At 36.2% G+C, this 19,965-nt stretch overlaps 1 protein-coding gene across 2 annotated transcripts in view; it reads right to left on the bottom strand.

The window, feature by feature from the left end:
- Nucleotides 1-18,817, bottom strand: part of LOC100802319 (uncharacterized) — a 38,388-nt gene extending 19,571 nt beyond the window's left edge. Inside the window, exons 1-13 of one of the 2 annotated variants that reach the window (XM_006599115.4) lie at nucleotides 18,620-18,811; nucleotides 18,194-18,301; nucleotides 17,940-18,074; nucleotides 15,443-16,002; nucleotides 15,015-15,154; nucleotides 6,410-6,739; nucleotides 5,790-6,257; nucleotides 3,964-4,709; nucleotides 3,700-3,785; nucleotides 3,399-3,617; nucleotides 2,751-2,879; nucleotides 1,707-2,078; nucleotides 1,304-1,419 (exon numbers count right to left, since the gene is read on the bottom strand). In XM_006599115.4, coding sequence (XP_006599178.1) covers nucleotides 1,304-1,419; nucleotides 1,707-2,078; nucleotides 2,751-2,879; nucleotides 3,399-3,617; nucleotides 3,700-3,785; nucleotides 3,964-4,709; nucleotides 5,790-6,257; nucleotides 6,410-6,739; nucleotides 15,015-15,154; nucleotides 15,443-16,002; nucleotides 17,940-18,074; nucleotides 18,194-18,301; nucleotides 18,620-18,751 — 3,541 coding nt within the window. In that variant the 5' untranslated portion in view covers nucleotides 18,752-18,811. Of the gene's footprint in view, nucleotides 1-1,303; nucleotides 1,420-1,706; nucleotides 2,079-2,750; nucleotides 2,880-3,398; nucleotides 3,618-3,699; nucleotides 3,786-3,963; nucleotides 4,710-5,789; nucleotides 6,258-6,409; nucleotides 6,740-15,014; nucleotides 15,155-15,442; nucleotides 16,003-17,939; nucleotides 18,075-18,193; nucleotides 18,302-18,619 lie in introns of those variants that run through there. The other variant, XR_005888987.1, reaches the window with a different exon arrangement.
- Between the last annotated feature and the right edge of the window lie 1,148 nt (nucleotides 18,818-19,965).

Raw genomic sequence — 19,965 nt, 5'->3', positions numbered from 1 at the left:
CGTACAATCTGCTGCAGGGAGAATCAGTGGAGGAGAATCTGGATGGAGTATTCAAGGACCTATGGAAGCTAAAGATCCCAGCTAAAGCATCAATCTTTGCTTGGAGGCTAATTAGAGATCGATTGCCAACTAAGTCCAACTTGCGAAGGAGACAAGTAAAGATAAATGATTTAATGTGCCCTTTTTGCATAAATAAGGAGGAGGATGCATCCCACCTATTCTTTGACTGCATCAAAACACAACCTTTATGGTGGGAATCCCTATCTTGGACAAAAACCTTGGGGGCATTTCCTATAAATACAAGGCATCATTTTACGCAGCACAGAAATGGGTTGCATGGAGGGAAAAAATACAACAGATGGAAGTGCTGGTGGGTAGCTCTAACTTGGACCATTTGACAGCAAAGGAATAGGGTCATTTTTTCGAATGAATCATTCAATGGAAGTAAGCTGTTGGACAATGCAGTGTTCCTAGTCTGGACATGGCTCAGAGCAATGGAGAAAGATTTTGTAATGCAATTTAACCACTGGTCTAGTAACCTGGCAGTAGGTTTTTGTAACTAGGAGAGGACACCAATTGATGGGTAGTGTAGCAGTATATAAGGTGACTTGCTTGGATCCTATCAGACTGAAATTAGCCTGACTATTGGAACCAGCAGCCTACCTAAACTCATTTTGTAATTTTAGTACCACTGGTACTTATATATATATATATATATATATATATATATATACTTTTGCTGATCAAAAAAGAAAAAAAAAATTGTATAGAAACTGTGTCTTGGATAGCCACACAGCCTTTATTTATAATGAGCAAATAGGATCAATCTAATAATGAGAGTAATAAGGAATAAATCCCTAATTGCTATCTATTAATAAATAAGAGAATATTATGTAATCTAACAGTTATTCTCACAGCCAAACTAAGAATCTTTAGTTTCTTGTAGTGGCAGGAACAAAATTACCATCCAAACATCATGATCGCCTGATTGTCTCAAATGAACCTTAGTTTAACTGTTGACAAGGCTTATATTAATGCAGTAAAGGAAACTATTGCACAAAATATGTGGCTTGTTTCTAGGAAAGCACACGATAATCCAAAAACGAAGTTAAATCATGAAGCCTGCTAGTAAATTGAAAGTACATTTTTAGCACAGGTACAATGGACAATTCCAGTACAGCAAATTAGAAAAACTTCCAAGCTATATTTATCAGTCAATATCAGTAGTGCTTTTGTATTAGTAGTCAGGTGCAACTGCTAAGTGGTCAAAGCATACAAGTGAAAGTGGCACATTGCAACATACCTTGGAAATGATGCAGAGTATCAAGCTTGGATCCTTTAGACAACTCCCACATATACACCACTCCATCACTTGTACTGATGATTCCATAACCACAAGAAACACCATTACCAGAAGTCCTGCATAAAGTTAATACATTAAAAAGTGAATTATTTGATAAATCTACATTGTAGAATAAGCAATAACTTGGCAGCTGTTAAATTGGAATTATAATGAGATATCATCAGCAGTTCTTCAAATGCAATTTGTTATATCCTTCCATATCACTCAAAATGATATATAACTAATGGTTCCTTACAATCTTCCCAATTAAATCTAGATTTGAAGTGAAAAACAGTAAAGATCTTAACAGAATTAAGCAACACATGACGAACTATATTCAAATTCAGAAAAAACTTCATAGCACCTTAGATCCAAGGGACTTCCAAAAATTATGCTATTTTTCATCAAAAGAGCAAGCCTCCAACTTCTAGCTGTATGTATATCATAACTACTTGAAGTTGAAACATGATTATGGCAAGAATCAAGGTCAGAGGTAGTCGAGACAAAAAGCCACATAGCAACATCTTCCTCTATTGGTGAAAACCAACAGATATCTCTCTGCTCTGAGTACCACAAATTGGTTGCTTCTAAAAGTTTATCAGCCTGCTCCTCTATATTCACATTGCTGAATCCTGAGCCTTTTGTTTGCCACTGGAACAAGCTTATTGGAAAGAACTCATTTACTGGACTTTTTAAAGCAGAGAAACTTGTAACACAATTACACTTTGCAATATCCCTGGAAAAAGTATTGAAAATAGTGGATGAGATAGCATCATATTACTAACTGTATAGCCAGATTACTTAATCTTTTCTTAAAACTGCAGGGTTAGGTCATAGTTCATTTCAATGATAAATTGTAATAGAAGATGAAATGATGGGATGAAAAAATGGCAGAAAATCCAGGAGTAACATTTCCTAAATTTTGAAGTAGATAAAACCCAGATTGGAGACCTCCTTTTGCTGAATATTTTCATACACAAGAGGGGATGATGTATGGAAAAATTAAACAGACAAAATCCTTGTTCTGAACAACTTGTGACTTGTATTGAATAGAAAATAAGACCCGGTAAAAATTTAACTGATTATCTAAATGTTGCTGACTACACATTGGGCAAAAGTGCAAGTGAATTGATGCAACAAATATCATAAATTGATAACACATCTCATAAAAATGTAAAAGCCACACATGAGCAAACCCCCAAATTCATTCTTGAACAAGATGTGTAGTCATGTTAGGTCTCTAAAATGTTTAAATGCCAGCATGTTCCTTAAAAAACCACTTTAGTTATTGAGAAGGACTGGTGCATTAGGTTCTTCAGAACTAATATGATCAACATTTGAGGTTTAAAGCAAGTTGAATGATGCTAATACATTACAAAACCCTTTCAAGGTCAATGAAATACTATACCATAAACTAAATTCCCCACGACTATTATGACCAACAACCAAATGAGTACACTTCGGAACCCTCTTCAACTCCATAATGCCAGGGGATACAGAGCCATCAGCTGGAATAATGAAGTACTCTATCTTTTCGCTGCCAAAAATGTAAATAAAAGGGTGAACAATATAAGTTGCATGCACCATTGCAAGATAACCAAAAAATATATATTTAATTACTCTAGCTACAAAATCAACAACATTTATACATATTGGCATAGATAATACATTACATTATTGACCAACAGGAATAGATTCTACAATTACAAATGTATAACTCATCAACAATCCTGGCATTTGCCCTTCTAGAAAAGTGGAATGTGAAACTGATGGCAGGTCTTTGACTCAGAAAATTAACTTCAACAAAATTTGGGAAGCATTTAAACCAAGAAAAAATCTGTCATAACATCTTCATAGCACAGTTTTCCAAATATTCTTATGTTATCTTCTATGAAAAAACAAAGGAAACTTATATACATGCTGTCAGCTACAAAAGCAAACATATAAGAAATCAGCAAGTTAATCAAAACAAATTAAAAATTTGAAATAATCATATTCTGAAAGGGACATAAATGGCTCTAGGGAATGCAAGAGCAAAAAGAGTCACCATAATCACCTCCATTTTGAATTCATGACCCACACCTGCAGTTTCCCACTCTCTCCGACAGAAACAAGTCGGTTAGGTTCGCAAACCAATATACAATGCACATTGTCAACAGTTTCCAATGTTGTTACAACTGATACATAACCATGTTCTACTTGGACAATCTTCAAAGCGTTCTTCTCAGAGCAGACTGATTTACATGTTGAGCAATGACAATCAATCTTTCCTTCCCTGGGAGGAAACACTATTTAGGTATTCCATTTAAACTTACGTATATTATACATATCAACTGAAATCTGCTGAAACAGTTAACCTGCAATTGGGGGTCTTTATGCTGCCTATTAAGACAACATACTGTCCACCAGGAGTCAACTGCACCCCAGATCTTTCCACCATAGTCTAGCATAAAACACGACGGATTTCGTTAGAGTTTGTAGCAGTGTATCATTAAGTTACATTCTGTTAGGACAAATGTACTCTAACAGATTTTGACAGTGAGGATTTATCTAACCAAACAGTTAGTATAAAAAAAAAAGGGAGAAGGGATTGAGAATGAACCAAGCAAAAAATAACTTACTTCTTTTATGAAGTTATGTTTTGGATCTGGCAACAGTATTGAGCTGTGAGCCATGACAGAAGGGCACCCTAAAGTTGGTTCAGCAATAGCTACCTTGTACGTGAACAGGGTCCTGTACTGACCAGTCAGATAGCCACATAAGACACAAACATGGATTTCATCCTCTCTTGTGCTTAAAAATAAGGATGAAACAGGCATTGGGTGCAAGTAACGTCCCACAAACTTAACACTGCTGCCCAGATTATTCTTGAGCTCCTGGTTTTGCAGGGGCATTGGTTCTGAAATTAATTGAACCTCCTTGGTACCAAAGCACTTATTTTCATCAGCAAACAGGGTTAGATTCTGAGACGATGTTGGGTTAGGATCCACTAGGTTGCTATGTCCACCCAGAACATCACTACGAATTTGAGGTGTTTGAACACATAAACCTGCAGTATCATCTGTTTCACATGGTTTATCATTAGAATTGTTTACTAGAATGATTTCTGAGGGATGTAAAGTGTCTTTGGCAGTATACATTTCAGGAGTAACATGTTTAAATTTGTCATATTCAGTACACTCCATGACTGAACAATTTTCTTGGAAGGGAATATCATTTCGGAGCTTTTTTCTGGTGTATACTAATTTTGGTAAATTTGAAGACATAATCATCATTTCAGCATTGCCTGTTTGACCCACAACTTCATCTTGTGTCTTTTCTGCAAGAGTTGCCATGTTTTCCAATTGATAGCTCTTTGCTTTTACACCTGAGAATGCATTAGTCTCAGCTCATTGTGTTATAAAATTTGTAAGGAATGGTAATGACCAAGTCAGACTGAACAATCCAAGTAAGCATCAGCCTAAGCTCATTAAGCTTCATTCTAAGTCCTAACCCCAAAATAAACTAATATTTAGCTGCAACCATGACCAGTGATGTTTGTCATGTGATTGGGTGATAGTAACTCAAGACCAGTGTTCCATGGGTTATGAGTACCATTATCGGTACAGGTATCGGGGTACAAGATTTCTATTCTAAAGCTAAGGTGTGTGAGAGCGTATATCATACTACCTCAGATCCTATATATAAGAAACAAATACCCAATTTATCAAAACCAATAAAAGTAGTTAAATGATTGAATTTTAATTTGTCATAAATTTAAATTTTCTTCCAAAAATATCTACAAAATTAATTGGTTTAAGTGGTGGTTAGATATAATGACACTCACACTACTCATAATCTAAGGAATACTTTTTTCCACCAATGAGAATGAGTTATATTGTTAATAGCTCATTAAATGCATCCACTTTCATGGGAAATGAGTGATATCTCACTGATAACTGTACAATAAATCAAGGGTATAAAAGGAAACTAGCCATTAAAACATTTGAAAGTGGTCATATGTTTCTTACAATTAGGACCAAAAAAATACTACTTTTTGTTTCTTATAAAGGACTGAAGGTAGTATAAAAATATAAAAACAAACAAAAAAGTATTAAAATTAAATAAATACAATTTTCATAATGTCCTAACACAAGTAAGCAAAAATATTTAAAGGCACAAGTTCTGAGAAAAGTGGAGTAACAATTTGTTTCATTTACTAACAAATTGTTATTCATGGCGTGGACCTATTTATGCTTGAGGCATGAGTATTGGGTAGCCATGTGTACCCAAAACAAATTATGCACCCAGTATGGGTACAACAACTATTCAGGAGGACCAATGCATCTTAGCTTCAGTTCAAAACAGACTGAAGAATTATATTACAATATAAAGTAAACCCTCATGACCATGTTCATCCATATTTTAGAATTTATTTTCTTGATGCCAGATATCATAAACACATTACCCCCAGTAAAATCCTGAGCAGTTGGCAGGTCCTTTTGCACAGAACTGAGAAAAACATGCGCAGGATTTTCTTTCACATGTAAGCAAGCATCATCACTTCTTTCATAAATAATCAGATCCTTAGGAGACATGTCATCTAGAACAGATTCAGGAATGCATACATCACAATTCTGAGGCATGTCTTTAAAGTCCAACCCCGAAGCATGGCAAGTGATTGTTCCATTTGTCAAGTCATGACCAAGAAGCTGTTGAGAACACATTTCTTTATTGAAACTAGATCTACCAGCTTCAACAATATCTGAAGATAAGATTTCCTGATTGGTTTTATAATCATCACATTGACTATATTCAAAACTGTCAGGAACAATAGACCTCATATGTTCAAAATTAGGAGTATTTGAATGTGAGTCTGTACACCCATGTATCTTTTGCCCTTGTTCCCCATGTGCAGCCTCTGTCATTATTACATCTGCAGTATAAACATTTTTCAATAATGTACAACAAGTCAAGGATACATAAATACACAAACGTGTGGAAACAAAAGGAAGATTGAAAGGATCTATGCCAGACACACAGTAATGATAAATGCTAAAAAAAATAGCATAGATAAGGTATATTTACCAGAAGGCAATACATCCACACTATATCCCTTCTGTTCATCCTTGGAATTCACCTGACAAGGCAACATATCTGAAGGCCTAACAGTAAACTCCTTATCTGTTGAAACAGTCCTCAGTAGAGGAACTGCTTGAGGAAGCAGAAGTGCCATCATTGACTTTGCCACATCTTGGCCAGCTGAACCAAACTCACTTTTTTCAGAGCTTGGATTTGAAATAGATTTGAGTACTTCTTTATGTTCTGTGTTTAACAGATCTCCAGAGGTGATCTGACAAGCTGTCTCATTGTAAGCATATTTATCCAGTTCACTTGGGGCAGAATCATGAGTATTTTCTGCAGTGCACTAGAGTAAGTGATCCAGAATCAACAGGAAAATAGAGAAATATGAGAGAGAAAGTTGATATTAAAAGAGTGTGTTGTAGAACACAGAAATATTAAAATATGCAAAAATCTTAAACATACTGATAATAAGCTTCACAGAGCTTTTCAGAAGATGATATGTTAAGAACTCTATTAGAAAATCAAAACACCACTAATGAATCCAAAAACATTGTCTTAACATTAGTGGAATCCACTGTCATTTACAATAAAAGGACTTTAGTATGTATACGGACTTGGCCCATGTGCTTGTATATACTTAACCTATAAATATAAGTATGAGGGTAGCTAAACATTGTATAGTACATTAGTACCCAATTACAATTTACCCATGTCTCTCTATCTCTCACTGCATAGTATCATAGAGCCAAGTAGGGTTTAGAGCTGCTGTCAGCAATATCCTTTGACAGCCATAAAAATATTGGGGATTGAAAACAAAATTTGGTGGCTAAAACATGGTGCAAATCGCAAAATAGAAATATCTCATTTTTTTGGGTTTTTATTTTTGCGTCTGACCTTGGATGTCTGTTTTAGCAGCAACTAACTTGCATTTTTAAAGATAGAGGGGGCCTTATTTGAGGATTGAATAAAGCTCAGTTGGTTTTGTGGCTGTTTGCGGTGTTTTGGGGCATTTTGACTGACTTAGTGCGTTTTGGGGTCCAAATAGTGTGTTCCACTGTCATGTAAGGATGTCTAATAGCTCTTAGATTCTTAAAATATGAGTTTAAGCCTAACTCAACCCCAAAAGCTAACTCAAGGGGAGAGGATTGTCCCTCAGTTATTTACTCTAACTTGGTTTTATCTTTAGCCGATGTGGGACTTGGATTTTTCCCAAAGCACCCCCTCATACCCAGTACTTCTTGGACTTGGTGTATGAATAATATGGCGGGTGGCCCTTTGAATTAATCTTAGATATGCTCTGATATCATCTTATATTCTTAGAATGTGAGTTTAAGCCTAACTCAACCCCAAAAACTAGCTCAAGGGGTGAGGGTTACCCTTCACTTATATACTCTAACTTGGCTTCATCTTTAGCCGATGTGGGACTTGGGTTTTTCCCAATAATAGCAAAAGAAGGTTTCAAGGGCCTATTAAGGAGATCATTACCACATCTTCCAAACTCACTGAAGTTAGCCTTGGCAGGAAGGGAAAGGAATATCATGTAACAGTTAGGATGTGTTGAATGCAGAGGTATGGAATACAGAGACAAACGTATTCTGACCTTGCGCATCAATTTTGTTGGTAGACAAACTCAGTCCATTATTACTACTTGTAAAACAAGGAAAGAATTGTGGGATTTTCTAAAATTTATCTATAGGAAATCAGATAATTTGAATCAGATTTATGCTCTTCTACAAGATATTTTCTGCCCCAAATAGAATAAATGGAAGTTGATGCACTACTTGGAGTTCAAGAAGTACACTGAAGAATTGACTTCTCTCCTCACTTGCAAATCTGTAAAGGAGAGGTGACCAAACAGAAGAAGCTTATACCCTAAGTTGGTTTGACAAACGCATTAAAGCCTTGCAAACAGATTGGGGAGGTGACTTTCATTCATTTTCCAATTATCTTAATGAATTGGGCATTATTCATAGACTTTCTTCTCCTCACACACATCACCAAAATGGTGTTGTGGAAGTAACCACCATCACATTGTTGAGCGTGGTCTATCTTTACTTAGTCATGCATCTCTTTCATCTTTTGGGATCATGCCTTTGTTATTGCGGTATATCTTATAAATCGTCTTCCTTCAGCACCTCTCCACTTTAACACTCCTTATCCTGTTTTATTTCAGACCTTCCCTAACTATAAATTTCTTAAGGTGTTTGGATGTGCATGTTTTCGCTTTCTTCGACCCTACCACTCACAAACTTGAATTCAGATCAACAGAGTGTATTTTTCTGGGATATTCACCAAGCCATAAATGTTACAAATGCATGTCTCCATCTGGCCGAATCTTCATTTCTAAAGATGTTATTTTTAATGAACATAGATTCCCATACCCTTACCTTTTTCCTTCTACTACTCACAATACATCTACTTCGTGCATGTTTGTTTCCCTGTTAAAACATTGGTTGCACAAATTTCAATGGTCTAAATGGCCGTTTGCGCATTCTGAGGCACCAAAAGCAGAAGTAACTCTTTTGTTACTTCTGAAAGAACACCAGTTACGTTAAGCCTTGGTTAAATGTAACTGGTTCCCAAACACAGCCTTCCTCTCCATCTATTTAAGCCTCTATACTGTTAGAACCTAAGACATTGGACGATGTCAGGTCCCTAAGATTTTTTATGATAACAATTACACTATATTTTGTATGGACTAATGGATTTTACTAAGTGTTAAAGGAACAACAACCTCTAATCATTGTTTGGTAATGAAATCCGAAGTAAGCTTTAATTGATATACTCATTTAGCGTCCAAGAATTGGTACTTATTTTATCAAAAGTTAAATTCAGCATCTAATGTGCTGTAACTAAAGTCACTACATCTAATTCTTCAGTCAATGTTTCCTCTTCAATTGCTAAGGAAAACCAAACTGTTGATTAAATCCCTTAGCAACCAATCTTGCTTTGTACTTATTGATAGTGCTGTCAGGATTTTCTTTAACCCTGAATACCCATTTACAACCAATAGCAGCTCTATTAGGAGGCAAAGGAACAAGAGTCCAAGTACTATTTTTCTGTAGTGCAGAAAATTCATCAGTCATGGCAGCAAGCCATTTTGGATCCTGCAATGCTCTGTTTAACATTTTTAGGTTCAGCATGAGCAATAAGAAAAGTAGGATTAATTTTAGGTTGAACAATCCCATTCTTTGATCTAGTCACCATAAGATGAGTGTTGACAGGTCTGACATTAGAATGATGAGTATAAGATGTTTTGAGAGATTGGTGAAACAGTAGGTAACTTTTCAGCAGAAGACTGAACAGGAACCTCAATGTGACCTGAAGAGGAAGCTGCAACTGCAGTTAGAAACTCAATTGCTAAGGGATCTAATCAACGGTTTGGTTTTGACTTCCAAGAAACCCTCTCACCTGTAATTAAACCTGTTACAATCAGAATTATTCGCACTCTTGCTCTCACCTATAAGTGGCCTCTACTTCAACTGGATGTGAATAATGCCTTTCTTAATGGGCTCTTACAAGAAGAGGTTTATATAACTCAACCTGACAAGTCCCTGGTTTAAAAATTGAATATCTATGGACTCAAAGAAGCTCCTAGAGCTTGGTTTGAAAGGTTAAAATTCCCCCTATTGCAGTTTGGTTTTACTGATAGCAAGTATGATCCCTCTGTGTTTGTGTAAAGCACAAAATCCACCACTGTTTATATTCTGGTTTATGTTGATATCTTCTTATGACTCAATCTATATACATTAGAGATTTTTTGGTCAAGACTAATATTCTGAAGTCTAAGCCTATTTCCTCTCCTATGTTACCAATTGTAAACCGTCAAAACAAGGATCTGATTTATTACAGGATACTTCCTTCTATAGATCAGTAGTTGGTGCCTTACAAAATGTTACTATCACTCATCCTGAACTGAGCTTTGTTGTTAACAAAGTTTGTCAGTTTATGGCTTCTCCACTTGAAACTCACTGGACTGCAGATAAAAGAATCCTCAGATACCTTAAAGGTGTGTTACATTATGGACATGTATTACATCCTGCTACTCTCAATCAACCTTCGGCTGTTTGTGCATTCTGTGATGCTGATTGGGCAGAAGACGCTGATGATAGAAGGTCTACTTCTGGTGCTTCAATCTACTTAGGTCCTAATTTGGTCTCCTGGTGGTCTAGGAAGCAAACAGTCGTGTCCAGGTCTAGTACTGAAGCTGAATACAGGAGTCTAGCAGCTGCTACAGCAGATATTCTTTGGATGCAAACTCTGCTTCAGGAACTTTCAGTTCCTCATCTCATACCTATGGTGCTATGTGACAATCTCAGTGCTGTCAATTTGGCTCATAATCTTATTCTTCACTCAAAGACATAACTGTCCTAGTTAAACAGTTGTAACTACCTTCCAACTGCGTCTCTGTAGTATAAACACATTCTGTAAGCAGAGACTCGGTGACTTCTTGTAATCTCTCATTCATAATATACAAGTTCTCTTTCTCTCTACACATTTCAGCTTCACTGCCGGCTGGGTCATCCTTCTGGAGGTGGTGGCAGCAACTGTCAGAAAAGTCGCCAAAGATAGTGGCTGCAATCGGTTTTGCTAACCAAAGCGAGAACATGATTCGCAAAAAAAAAAGATAAGAAAAAAGAAAATCCTGGGGACAGTGGGTCCACAGGGCAGACACAATTCTAGGACTACCTCTCTTAGGCTCTGAATACCAAGTAAAGAGCAAAAGAGAATGAGAGAAATTAGAAGCATAGTCATAAGGCACTACAGAGATAGGTTTATATAGGCTTATTGTGTTAATTACAAATAAATAGAGAAGCTTTTGCTTCCTCATAATCAAATGTTCAATGGCTAAACCTATATACATTAAATGTAAATATCCTTTCTTGATCTACAACAATCTCATCGAAACCAGGCCTGATATTTCCTTTCCAATAAGTGATGTAAGTCAATTCATCTCTTCTCCTGGGGATTTTTGCTCTACATGCTTCAACGTACAGGCTTTACCTCTAAGTGAATCAAATGGATTGAGGGATGCCTCAATTCTGCATCCATTTCAGTCTTGGTCAATGGCAGCCCTACGGGAGAGTTCCTTCCCAAAAGGGGGTTACGCCAAGGGGACCCACTTGCACCATTTTTGTTCAATGTGGTAGCTGAAGGGCTGAATGGTCTGATGAGAAAAGCTAGGGAGGAGAATATATACAAGGCATATCAAGTGGGATCCAATAAAGTGGAAATCAGCCTTTTACAGTTCGCAGATGATACTATCTTTTTGGGGGAAGCGGACATGGAGAATGTCAAAACAATTAAGGCTGTCCTAAGGTCCTTTGAACTTGTATCTGGCCTTAAAATTAATTTTGCCAAGAGTTCCTTTGGAGCTTTTGGCCAAACTGACCTTTGGAAGCAGCAGGCAGCCACCTACTTGAATTGTCAGTTGCTGGTTCTTCCTTTCAATTACCTGGGAATACCCATTGGAGCAAACCCAAGGAGATGTACTATGTGGGATCCTATCATCCAAAAATGCGAGAGAAAGCTAGCTAAGTGGAAACAGAGAAATATATCCTTTGGGGGGAGAGTGACACTCATTCAATCCGTGCTAACCTCGATCCCTATTTATTTGTTCTCCTTTTTTAGGGTGCCTAAATCAGTGGAAGACAAGTTGGTGCGTTTACAGCGATGATTCCTTTGGGGAGGAGGACCCGATCAAAATAAAATTGCATGGGTCAGCTGGAAATCAGTGTGCTTGCCAAAAGAGAAGGGTGGTTTGGGTTTAAAGGACATCACAAGTTTCAATACGGCATTACTTGGAAAATGGGAGTGGAATTTAATGCACCACAAAGGAGAGTTGTGGGCAAAGGTGTTGGATTCAAAATATGGGGGTTGGAGAGGCTTGGCTGAAGTGGATAGGGTGGGTCATCAATCAATTTGGTGGAGGGATTTACAGAAGGTTCTTTTTAGTACAAATAGTGGACAGCTTATTCAAAAAGGATTCAAGTGGAAGGTGGGGAGTGGTAACCACATCAAATTTTGGGAGGATAAATGGATTGGGGAGGAGGACTCATTAGCAGAGAAGTACCCTAGGCTGTATTCAATCTCATTGCAGCAGCATCAACTCATCAGATCCATGGGAATGTATCAAGACATGGGGTGGGAGTGGAACTTTGCTTGGAGAAGAGCCTTGTTTGACAATGAGATCACCTCAGCAGCTAACTTTCTCAAAGATATTGCAGAAATTAAAATCCAGCAACAGATTTCAGACAATTGGGAGTGGTCTGCAGATTCAGAGGGACACTATTCAACTCGCAGTGCCTATGACTTGATTGGAGAAGACGCAAGAGATAGCAGTCAGGAGGAATGTTTTGAGAAGCTTTGGAGGATAAAGGTTCCAGCTAGGTTTCTGGTGTTTGGGTCGAGATTATTGAGAGATAGGCTGCCGACAAGAAAAAACCTGCAGAGAAGACAGATTCAACTAACAGATTCACTTTGTCCTCTCTGCAGAACCCAACAAGAGGATGCATCCCATCTCTTCTTCCACTGCAGCAAAGTTCAACCCATATGATGGGAAACCATGTCATGGCTGCAAGTCAAGGGTGCTTTTCCATTAAGCCCAAAGCAGCACTTCCTCCATCACTTGGGTGTTCAACCTGCTGGTGTAAGAAATAGTAGATGGCATTGTTGGTGGCTAGCTTTGACCTGGTCCATTTGGAAATTTAGAAATAGTATAGTCTTCTCTAATGCGAATTTTGATGCTAACAAGTTGTTTGAAGAAGCCATATTCCTTCTATGGTCTTGGCTTAGGGGTTTTGAGAAGGATTTCACAGTGCATTTCAATCAATGGTCAAGTAATCTACCAGAGTTTTATGTATCAGCAGGGGATTGCATAGTTATGACATTTATACATGTAAATTCATATGCATTTTGTATCCATAGCTTGGTTCCCCCTCAGAATATTAATGTCTGACTGTGGAACCATTTATATGGATTTCCTTTGTACTATGAGTACCTCTGGTACTTCTTTTAATATATAATACTTATCTTTGCCAATCAAAAAAAAATTCATCTCTTCTCCGACTGACACTCATTGAGAAGCACTTATAAGCATTGTAAAGTATTTGCAGAAAGCTCCAACAAAGGGGATTGAGTATCAAGGTCATGGGCATATATGCAGGTGGAGGCTTTCTCTTATGCGAATCGGGTTGGGTCTCCTAATGGTTATGACACCGCCATCCTCCATTTCCAATATGGCACCCACTATTCAAGTGGCATCCATGGCATCTGTGGCAGCTATGGTGGAAACTGAAAGAGACTTGTTGAAGAGAAGGGTTTGGGGTTGTATGGCCCGACCCAAGCACAGCCCCAAAACATTAAAAAACCCTAAAAAAAACAACAGTTTGGGCCTCATAGTCTGACCCAACCCAAGGATCAAAATGTTTAAAACACCTTGTATTCTTCAGATACAAAACCGTACCAACTACTAAACACATCACCAAAGGCGATGATCATCTCGAACAAACTTGACTTCTCTTCCCATTCTTTGCATCTTAGTTATTCCCATTCTTCTCTACTTATACTCATTCTTTCTCCCTTATTTCATTCTTCTTTTAATCTTACAATTATTTATATTTCTGTTTATTGAAAAAGTAAGCAACGGTATGTGATAGCAAGATCAAAGCAGAGACAAAACACAGGGTTGTGGCTCAAACAACTTGTGAGTTGATATGGATAAGACAGATTTTCAAGGAGATGGGATTTGCTAATACCTGTCCTATGAAATTGTGGGCTGTGGTGTGATGACCAAGTTATCATGCAAACTACATCAAATTCAGTCTTTCATGAAAGAACGATGCATATTAAGGTAGATTGTCACTTAATCTGAGAAAAGGTCTAACAAAATCTTACACCTGCCTCTTATGTCAAGACAGCCAACCAACTAGCAGATATGTTTACAAAAGCTTTGAATGATATGCATAGTGCTTTTATTTGTAACAAGCTAGGCATGATTAACATTTATGCTTCAGCTTGAGAAGTGTTAAAAATCATTTAGAATAAAAGAGTTTTAGAATGTGCACGGCCATGGCCCATGTGCCTGTATATACTTAACCTAGTAATATAAAATGAGGGTAGCTACATGTGTAGAGTACCCAATTACAGCTTATTCATATGCCTCTCTGACTATATCTCTCTCTTTCTATCTCTACATCCACAAATGTCATATTTGGCAGTATCACAAGACATTCCACATTTTCATTCTATAAAGAACACACTGTTCAATATTGCCGGAGATATAAGGTGGGTTAGATGGTTAAGGGAGAAGAAAAGAGCAGAAAGGTCATGGGTACGATCCCCTCTACTAACAAAATCTAACATTTTAACAAACTAACATTTTTCGATCAAAAAAAAAACTATTCAATATTGCCAAAGATATTTAGCGGTATCTCCAATCCTTTGATAACCCAAATTATAAAGGTTCAAAAGTAAATATAAATCCCAAAAATTATAGTAAAAACAAATTATTCAAATGAGTATGTCCAACATCTAGGCGAAGATGCACGTGCTGAAAATCATTAAAAGTGAAAAGTAACTTTTTACAGTACAAACAAAATAGAAGTACCTTGCACAAAATCTATGGTATCGGGAGCACAAAGATCAATATCAATACAACCAACAGACTCTTTAGAACATAAAGGCATCAGTTTCTTGTCTTCTGGTGTCACCAACAAATTAGATATCTTCAACTCCACATCCTGCGGCCTATGAAGCTGCAAAAGTTAAGATATTTTCTACTATAACAAAATAGACCATTAAATTTTGATTTGTACACAATCTCTTGGAAAATTTTAATTGAATTGGAAATGTCTCAAGAAGCATGAGATAAAATAAATCACTTCTAAGCATTTTGTACTTTTAGGTTTATCAAGATCATGAAATTTTAGGAACAAACATGTTTCCAATGAAAACCATTCCACACATTACATTTTATAAAGCAACATTTTCCAATGAATATTGTTCAATAGAATATAACTTCAAAGGTATGCTTACAGATCTTCTGCAGTTAGTTCGGTAGTTTTGCAATCTTCAGAATAGAGAAAACCAGTCCATCCTCTTGAAGGTACAGCTCCCACTTTCTTTTCATCAGAGATTTCAATAGGATTCAATAGCAACTCATTTTTGGATGAAATGCAATTACTGCTTTTACAAACGGAAGATATCCTTTGCAATAGGACTGGCACGCCTATCTGATTGTGGACCTCAAGTACTTCTGAACCATAATGGATTGTAGAACTCCTCTGACCAAGACTCTTCTCATTCTGTACAATTGAAGGTCTACTACATGTCAGTTCTGGAGACTGAGATCTAGCTCGTACATTTAATTTTTTATTCTTAAGTTCACATCTGCTTCTCTTCCCTGTAACACGTGGTTTTCCGAGGCAAGTTAGTAAATCAGGATATGTGCCTACATTTGTGCAATTATCATGATCTGTTCTAGTAACCCCATCACAAATGTTTGGGGATACCAAGCTCCGCTCTGCTATTCCATTTACATCTGTCACCAGTTCCCGGAGCAACCTCTGGATAAACTGATTTTTGAACCCAAAAAGCTGCATGAGATTAAAATAGAAGAAACTATATTAAGCACAATGAACAACTAGTATAGAAGGGATTAAAAACAACAGAGTATAAACAACGGATGTGTAATTGAGAAATAACAAAAGAGAAACAAAAAGAAAATTATGAGATTGGTCATCAGAGTCATAGACTGCAACTGTTGCAAAACCTGGACACAAATTCCACAAGTTCAGATCTCTATAAAGAAGAAAGTTTAATGAAGAGAGAAAGGAAGTGTGTCCAGTATAGAGGAGAATAAGATATCCTCACAAACAAAGTAAGAAAGAAAACAGAAAAAATACCCAAGGTCATTACTGGAATAAAGATTTCCAACTCCACTGCATATCAGCCTAGAACTAGACTTGTAAAAGAAACCATGAGCAGAACCCAAAGAGAAGTCAAGAAGAAAACTTTATCACTTAGAAATGTTTTGAAGTACAAATCACAAAGCTTGGAGAAATTACCAATGCAAAGACATAATTTCAACACAAGATAAGTGGTCAATCTTGCATAGTTGCATATTGGATTGACAAACTTTCAGTTGTTAACAGCAGCTGCATTTTGATAATAATTCTCAAGGCCTATACTATTATAGGAGAGTTTATGAATTCTCTGTATGTTCTGAAACAGGATAAAAAAACATGTGGCTAGAAGCTACAAGATAATTGCATCAAACTCAGTGTCAAGTATCAACTTATTTCCTTCTTTTGCAATTGACTATACCTTAAATTGCAACTAAATTAACCACCACATATATATAACTGAACAGTAGAAACACAACCATGTAATAAAATGAGACTGATGATATCTTTAAGCATTGATCATTACTACAACTACCAACAGGAATTTGAGTTCTGAAATTTAAAAGCAGCTGTTTACATAGGATATAGTACAAGAAACTAGATGGTAATTTATTAGACAATATCATGACAGTATGACACAACTTTAGACACCTAGAATCTAAGCAAAGAGAGATTATTAGGCAGTGCAAGTACACAAGTAGTCAATAATCCACATCCTGCACTCTATAGTCATTTGGAACATCAAAGGCTATTATGTCCATAAAAAACTTAGGACACATAGGGGATAAGAATTACCTAAGCAGAATTTTGTGGTTAGTCAGATCCAATTTTATATGCATTTGTCTACAGAAATTGTTTCCTTTCAAAGTGTAGACAATGTTGTTCATCCAAGTTCCAAGAGCAAAAATAATAGAAATAGAAAAAAAGGATAGAGGAGAAGCAGAGACAGCTCCCACTATCACAATCCACAGTAGTATTTGCAACTATGAGGCATGGTGGAAACTCTAATACCAAATCAAGGACCAACTCTTCTAAAATATTAAGCTGTAAGGTAACTTATGAATGGTTTTTACCTCTAAAAAAAAGTTTGATTGTTGAGATAAAATAGTGGAGTTGCTAGCAATGTAAAGCTTGCTTCTTTAAAACCAAATTCATCAAATAAAGAAATGTCCTAGTTTGTTCTTCATTGCATGCATAGCACCTATGATTTGTTAGATAGCATACATGATCATCAAAGAATGCAGGGAGAAAAACAGCAAGCTACCAGGTTACTTACTCTAACCTTTCTTGATGAGAAAATTTATCATAGTCCACAAAACATAAATGAACGTTTTATATTTGAACATTTGAATCCTCAATTTGATATTCCTGTCTACTATTGACCTAGTTGTTTCTTCTAAAAATCAACAATGATATCATTGTTGATGTAGAATCTATTTAATCCATTATTGACTAAGGAAAGATAATATAAGAAACAGAAAGCATACTATGGGTAAAATATCATATTATAGCAAATAAAAAAATATGGTAATATACAACAGCAAGACATAAAAGAGAAATTTCTGGAAAAAAAAGCAAAATTTTCTAGAATTTTACAAATAGATTTCATCAACATCAATAATTTCTACCTCCAAGCCATCCATCTTAGATGAAAGTCTCTTCCCATGCCAAATCTTGATTCGTGGGCAACCTTTCTTCTGAAACTCCTCCCATGCTTGGTCAGGAGTTTTCCCAGAAGATGAACTCCCATCATCAGAAGAAATCTGCATTTACAGTACACAACTGAATCTGTTTAATAAAATTCAAAGCAAACTGTGAACCTTTAGTATATGGACTCAAAAGTAAAAAAAAATATGAAGCGCATAGAAACCCAAATACAAACCAAAAATCTAGGGCCATTGACACCTTCACAAATTTCCATCTTATAAGTGGTCCCGTTATAAGCTCTAACAGCTTGATAACCAACTGGATATGGATACCGATCTTTTCCCTGCAATGTTGTCGATGTCAATGCATTACATCAGTCAGCAGAGGAAAACAAAGCAATGCAAAGTGTTACTACCGCACAAATGTTCAGTATGTTGCGAACGGAGCATAAAACAAATAATTATACTTCTAAAGCAACTCCACAGTGCACAGTATGTAAAATTGAAGCAACCTATATGGCAACGCAATTTTACGAGAATAATCCATAAAAACTTTACTGACAATTGCTATTATCAGACAAAGAACAAATTATGACATCAAAAGGAAAAGAAATCGAACAACGCGCGTCGATTGCATGAAATTGCAGGGAATGGAATCAAACCCTAGAGGTGGTCCAGTACTTCTTATCCCAGGATCCTTTGTAGAGGGAACCGATGGAAATTATTTCGAGGCCATCGGTTCTGTCCTCCGCATCTACTTGCGCGGCTTTCTCAGCGCTTCGAGTCTTCGCCATTGAGTGAGAAAGTGCGAGCGAAAGTGGAACAAAAAGAGTATATGGCGGGAAACGCCTTTTGAGGCTTTTGGTTTTGGGTTTCAAGATGGCCCGCACTTTCAAGTTTTTCTTCCTGCACCTCCTAAATCTCAAATACACCAAGAATAAAATGAAAAGCCAAAATTACCCTTCACTTAAAATCTCAAATACGGATTCCGTCTCTCCTCTCACACCATTAACCTACAGTTTCACACCATTGCGCCACTATGAAAATCTCTCATCTTCTCTTCAATCCGTTCATCAATCCCTCTTTCATCTCATCAATTTGTGCTTCCTTAATTGTCAGTCATCATCCTCATAGTTGCCATCATCCCATTGTTGCCTTTGTGAGTTTCACTCTCGCCTCGTCGCTGTGTTTTTTTTTTCACTGTATTAAACCTATACGGATTGGCAATCTATATAGTCAATCCGTATGGACATACGAATTACCAATCTGTGTGGTCCTTACAAATTGCAAATTCATATAGGTTTAATACAATGGAAAAAAATGTTCATTTTATGAAATATTTATTACTAGTTGGTTTGAATTGTAGGTAGAAAATAGAAAATTGTAACCAGTACCTAGTAGTTAATGAATTTGTATTATATTAACATTTAAATTTTCAAATATAATTATGATCCATTTGGATAAACAATTTAATCAAAGACTTGTTGAATGAGTACTCATTAAAATAATTTAAATTAATTGTTTCATATAAGTTGTAAGTTATTTTCAAAAGCTATTCTAGAGAATTTATTGAAATAAATTTAACATAACTTATGAACATATTATAATTTATTTTCATAAAATCTTTCAGATATTTACACAAAATGTTTGTCAAAGAATAAGTTCAAATAAATTCTTTTGAACAAACTCTAAATAAGAGATTTGAAATGTACAACTGTGTGATCTTATCAAAGATACAACTATAATTTGACATTAATCTTTTAGTTTTGTTGGTACGTGACATCAATTATTAGTTGCATTAATTAGATATTATTGATCTGCGGAAAAATGCCAAGAAGGAAAAAGACTAAATACTAAAGACAATTACCTTGCCAGCATGCTTAATAAATGATTTTCTTTTACAATTTTTGATGCAATTTTAGAGCAAGAGAATAGTGTTATATTAATGATAGAAAAGGTTTTCAAATTGAAAAAATATCTATATAATATTTTAAGAAATTAACCTAAA

This window comes from Glycine max, chromosome 16, assembly GCF_000004515.6.
Source record: "Glycine max cultivar Williams 82 chromosome 16, Glycine_max_v4.0, whole genome shotgun sequence".
Taxonomy (NCBI): Eukaryota; Viridiplantae; Streptophyta; class Magnoliopsida; order Fabales; family Fabaceae; genus Glycine; species Glycine max.
Note: the sequence above shows the minus strand (reverse complement) of the source record. Positions and strands in the feature narration are given on the sequence as shown.